The 5,315-nt window shown below is 39.5% G+C and overlaps 1 protein-coding gene across 1 annotated transcript; it reads right to left on the bottom strand.

Moving 5' to 3' along the window:
- Nucleotides 1-311: 311 nt before the first annotated feature.
- LOC127102794 (uncharacterized) lies at nucleotides 312-2,341 on the bottom strand. Its single transcript, XM_051040125.1, has 2 exons — nucleotides 406-2,341; nucleotides 312-343 (listed from the first exon to the last, which is right to left on the bottom strand). Exons 1-2 carry the CDS (start codon nucleotides 2,339-2,341, stop codon nucleotides 312-314), a joined length of 1,968 nt encoding a protein of 655 aa, XP_050896082.1.
- Nucleotides 2,342-5,315: the final 2,974 nt, after the last annotated feature.

Below are 5,315 nucleotides of genomic sequence, written 5' to 3'. Positions count from 1 at the left end.
AAACATACACACATTACTAGCAAAAATAACAAGTAGTAAACATGCAAGCGCTTGTACTCTCCCTCAAGTCCATGCAACATCCCATAACACAACTTCTCCCCCTCAAGCCAGTACATAACACACTGCTTCACACGAACAGACCACAAAGAATTCTCCCCCTGTGTCAAACAAACAAACACTAGAAATCTCCCCCTGTATCATGCAACAACAATAGCTAAGAAAAGATACAACTACTTCTCCCCCTTTTTAGCCAAAAGATACCAAAGAGACAAAATAAATGTCTATCTTGTCATTAACCGGAATGCCATAAGTTAAAGAGTTACATAACCAAGTACATACATAGCTGTAAGAATGTTGAGAAGCAAACAAAAAAAAACAAAGAAATCCACCAAAACAACAACAAACAGCCAAGAAAATCATCAAAACAAGAGGGACCAAAGCCAACAGAGCTACTCAGTAGAGCTTGAGTTTGCAGCCTCTTCATCAGCACCAGAAGCAGAATTGCCACTTGAATCATCATTTTTAGCAGACCTCTCCTAGAGGTGTGGGCTTCAGCTTCTTCTTCATGGCTGACATTAGCATGTTCAACATTTTCACCCTCAGCCTGCTCCAAGCTTGCAATCAAGGCTTCCAAGGATATTTTTCTAGTTGTGGCTACCCTAATCCTTTCACCTAGCTCTTTGCATGTCTCCTTAAGCTCAACAATTGCTCCAACTTTTGAGGTTGGCCCCTTCATGGCAGATGTCATGACAATATCCTCGACATGACTGCCTTCAAAGAGTTTGTAGTGCACAGCCAGAGCTGGTTTTATCCTACTAGGTAAATCATTTGAGCACAGAATACCAGGATATTGGTTTAAGATGATTCCACAGATCATAGAGGTAAAAGCAATTGGCAGCTTAACTGCATTAGTAGTTGCATGCTTAATGATTTGATCAAACATAAATCTACCATAGTCAAATTTCACTTTTATCCCAATAGCAAAAATAAACCTCCCAAGAGTATTAACAATGGTGGAGATATGGTTGGTAGGGACCCAGTTAGCAGCTTCTATTTTATTCAGGATAGCATACTTGACAGTCAACTTCCCAGCAAGAAGATGCCTTTTAACAGGCCAAACTTTCACCTGCCTAGTTGTAATCTCCCTACAGACCCGATTGTCTGTAACTTCTAATTCTCCTGCACCCTCATTATTTCTACCTAGAAAATTATTAATAACAGTAGGAGAGAATGTTATACACTTACCCCTCACATACACCTTGCAGAACTCCTTGTTGTTCTTATCATAAATATCCTCAGGAATATTAACAATAAATTCCTTGACTAAACCTTTGTAGCATTGAGAGAACCCAGTAACAGTCTTCAAAAGCCCAACAGCTTTTATCAGGTCCATGACCTCCTTGACATCAGCAACATCTTTTCCCAATTCCCTTTCCACAGCTACCCTTCTCTGAATCACAAATTTCCACTTAGTAGCTCCATCCTTAAGATGAAAGGAGATGTTATCCAAATGAACAACATGCACATTAAAAGGAGACTTCCTAACAGTAGTTTTCTTCACAGGCGAGATGTCAGGGACATCTTCCTCAACATCCTCTTCAGGCTCAGAATCATCTCTGACCTTCCTCTTCTTTATTTCCACCATGATCCATGGTTTGGAGGGACCAATACCAGCAGTATTCTTAGCTTTTCTAGCTGACATAAGTTCAGCCACATACTTTCTTTTACGAGTCTTCATGCGTTTAGCCACACTTGGCTTCATGTGATGAATCAAGCTTTCCTCTTGATCATCAGAGCTACCATGCTCTAGATCAATCACAACGTTTGCATCATCATGCTTCTCAGAGTGGGAAGCATTAGCAGTGTTAGAGGTCACAAATTTCCCTTTTTTAGACATGGTTTGCTTTAGAGAGCGCAACCCTTCAGCAGCCAAGTCCTTTTCAGAACTGGAGGAATCATCACCCTTACCACTAGGTTGTTCAACCTCAGGTGAGGGATGCATTTGAGAAAGGGAAGTAGAAACTCCCTTCACAGAGTGGCCTTCATTAAGAATTCTAGTAACTAGATCTCTTATAACATGATCAGTATAGTGTGTTCCTTCCTTAGAATTAGTGTCAGGAGTTGAACCAGACGGAATACTAGAGGGATTACCTTGTTTGGAACATGCAGAAGCGGAGGCATCAATGGAGATGGGTTGGTCCAAATCAATATCCGCGCTGAGAATAACAGAGAGAGGAGCAACATCCAGAATCTCATCATCAGGGACGTCCATGGGAGGAACACTAGCTTTTGGAGTAGACTTAGTATTTTTAGAGGCATATGTATCTTGATGTTGTGACATTTTGGAGTTTTTCTGGAAAAAGTAAGGTTTCCCTAGCAGAGTTTTGTGGAGAAGGAAAAAGGAGATGGAAGAGTTGGAGTAGGGAATGAGGTTATGGGGGTAGCGTGTGAAGATGAAATAGATGGTATTTCCAATAAAAGGTGATGATTTTCCACAATGGGGGCACTTTATTTTAGGAAAATAGACAATAATTTGATTACTTTTTCCACTCCATAATAATTGCTACAAATTTTCATAAATGCAAATCCCTAACTTCCCTATCAGGAATTCAAATTGATTTGCATCCAAGGCCTTTGTAAAAATATCAGCTAACTGCATCTCAGTAGCAACATGCTCTAAGGCTACAGTGTTATCCTCCACAAGTTCTCTAATAAAATGGTGACAAATATCAATATGTTTGGTCCTGCTGTGCTGAATAGGGTTCTTTGAGATGTTTATAGCACTCAGGTTGTCATAGTACAATGTCATGACATCTTGTGTGACATTATATTCAGTCAACATTTGTTTCATCCATACCAGTTGAGAACAACTACTTCCAGCTGCTATGTATTCAACTTTGGCAGTAGACAGAGAAACACAATTTTGCTTCTTACTAAACCATGATATTAGATTGTTCCCCAAGAAGAAACATCCTCCTGATGTGCTTTTCCTATCATCAGCACTTCCAGCCCAATCAACATCACAATAGCCCGACATCACAGAGTCAGATCCATGAGTGTATAACATCTCATAGTCACAAGTGCCATTGACATATTTCAGGATCCTTTTCACTTGGTTTATATGGCTCACCTTTGGTTCAACTTGATATCTAGCACATACACCTATAGCAAAAGCAATGTCAGGTCTGCTTGCTGTAAGATATAGCAGACTCCCTATCATGCTTCTGTAGAGACTTTGATCCATACTGACACCATTTTCATCTTTATACAACTTCAGATGAGTAGGAGTAGGTGTCCTCTTGTGGCTTGCATTCTCCATCCCAAACTTCTTAACAATGTTCTTGGCATATTTACTTTGAGATAGAAAGATAGAATCTTCCATCTGCTCGACTTGCAGGCCAAGAAAATAGGTTAGTTCTCCAACAAGACTCATTTCAAATTCAAATTGCATTTGTTCAACAAAATGTTGAACCATCTTATTTGACATCCCACCAAACACAATATCATCCACATGGATCTGAGGAATCATGAGCTTTCCTCCTTCATCTTTGACAAATAAAGTCTTATCAATGCCTCCCTTTATGTATCCATTGTCAATGAGAAACACTGTGAGTCTCTCATACCAAGCTCTCAGAACTTGTTTCAACCCATAAAGAGGTTTCCTCAACTTATACACATGCTTTGGAAGATTTGGATCTGTGAATCCCTTTGGTTGTTCAACATATACTTTCTCATTCAAGTAGCCATTTAAGAAGGCACTTTTCACATCCATTTGGAACAGTTTAAACTTCAGAATACATGCCACTCCTAGCAATAATCTAATGGACTCCAGGCGAGCTACAGGAGAAAATGTTTCATCAAAGTCAACTCCTTCAACTTTAGTGTATCCTTGAGCTACTAATCTTGCTTTATTCCTAGTAACCACACCTTTTTCATCAGATTTATTCTTGTATGCCCACTTTGTTCCAATAACATTTATTCCTTCAGGTCTTGGAACCAATTCCCATACTTCATTTCTCTTGAATTGGCCTAACTCTTCCTGCATGGCATTGATCCAGAATTCATCAGTTAAGGCTTCTTTAACATTCTTAGGCTCAATCTTTGACACAAAACAGGCATGTGAGATCACTTCCCTTGATCTAGTGGTGACTCCTTTATTTAGATCTCCTATAATGAGATCTTTAGGATGATCCTTCTGAATTCTGATAGAGGGTCCCTTGTTTACTTGATCAGCTTCAGGTTCAGCTTGAGTGGACTCACTCTCACTACTTTTATCGGAAGGTTCAGTTGGGGCTTCATTCAGAAATGTTTCAACATCGTTTGTGACATCAGTCTCTTGATCATCAACAACAACATTGATAGATTCCATCATAACTTTAGTTCTTGAATTAAAGACTCTAAAGGCTCTGCTGTTTGTTGAGTAGCCCAGAAATATTCTTCATCACTCTTGGGGTCCATTTTCCTTCTTTGTTTACGATCAGTCAGGATATAGCATTTACTACCAAACACATGATAGTATTTGACAGTAGGTCTTCTTCCCTTCCAGACTTCATATAAAGTGGTTGAGGTCCCTTTTCTCAGGGTTACTCTGTTGTGAACATAGCAAGCAGTGTTCATAGCTTCAGCCCAAAAGTGGTAAGGCAACTTCTTAACATGAATCATAGCTCTAGCAGATTCTTGGAGAGTTCTATTTTTCCTTTCCACCACACCATTTTGTTGAGGGATAATGGGAGAAGAGAACTCATGTCCAATCCCTTCAGATGAGCAGAAATCAGCAAATTTACCGTTTTCAAATTCTTTCCCATGATCACTTCTGATTTCGATAACATGACTCTCTCTTTCTCTTTGAAGTCTTTGGAAAAGGTCTTTGAACACATCAAACACATCAGATTTTCTCTTATAAAATTCACCCAGGTATATCTGGAGAAGTCATCCACCACAACATAAGCATACCTTTTTCCACCAAGACTTTCCACCTGCATAGGTCCCATCAAGTCCATGTGGAGAAGTTCCAGCACTTTAGATGTGGTGTCCTGTTTGATCTTCTGATGTGACATCTTTGTCTGCTTTCCAATCTGACATTCACCACATACTCTTCCTTCTTCAATCTTTAATTTTGGGATCCCTCTGACAGCTTCAACAGATATGATCCTCTTCATCCCTTTAAGATTCAGATGACCCAGTTTTTGATGCCATAGTTTCACTTCTTCTTCTTTAGCTAGAGCGCATATTGATGAATAGCTAGTTTCTTGAGGAATCCACATGTAGAAGTTGTCCTTAGATCTGACTCTTCTCACGATCACTTCATTTTTTTA

This window comes from Lathyrus oleraceus, chromosome 7, assembly GCF_024323335.1.
Source record: "Lathyrus oleraceus cultivar Zhongwan6 chromosome 7, CAAS_Psat_ZW6_1.0, whole genome shotgun sequence".
NCBI lineage: Eukaryota > Viridiplantae > Streptophyta > Magnoliopsida > Fabales > Fabaceae > Lathyrus > Lathyrus oleraceus.
This window is presented reverse-complemented; position numbering and strand designations above follow the sequence as displayed.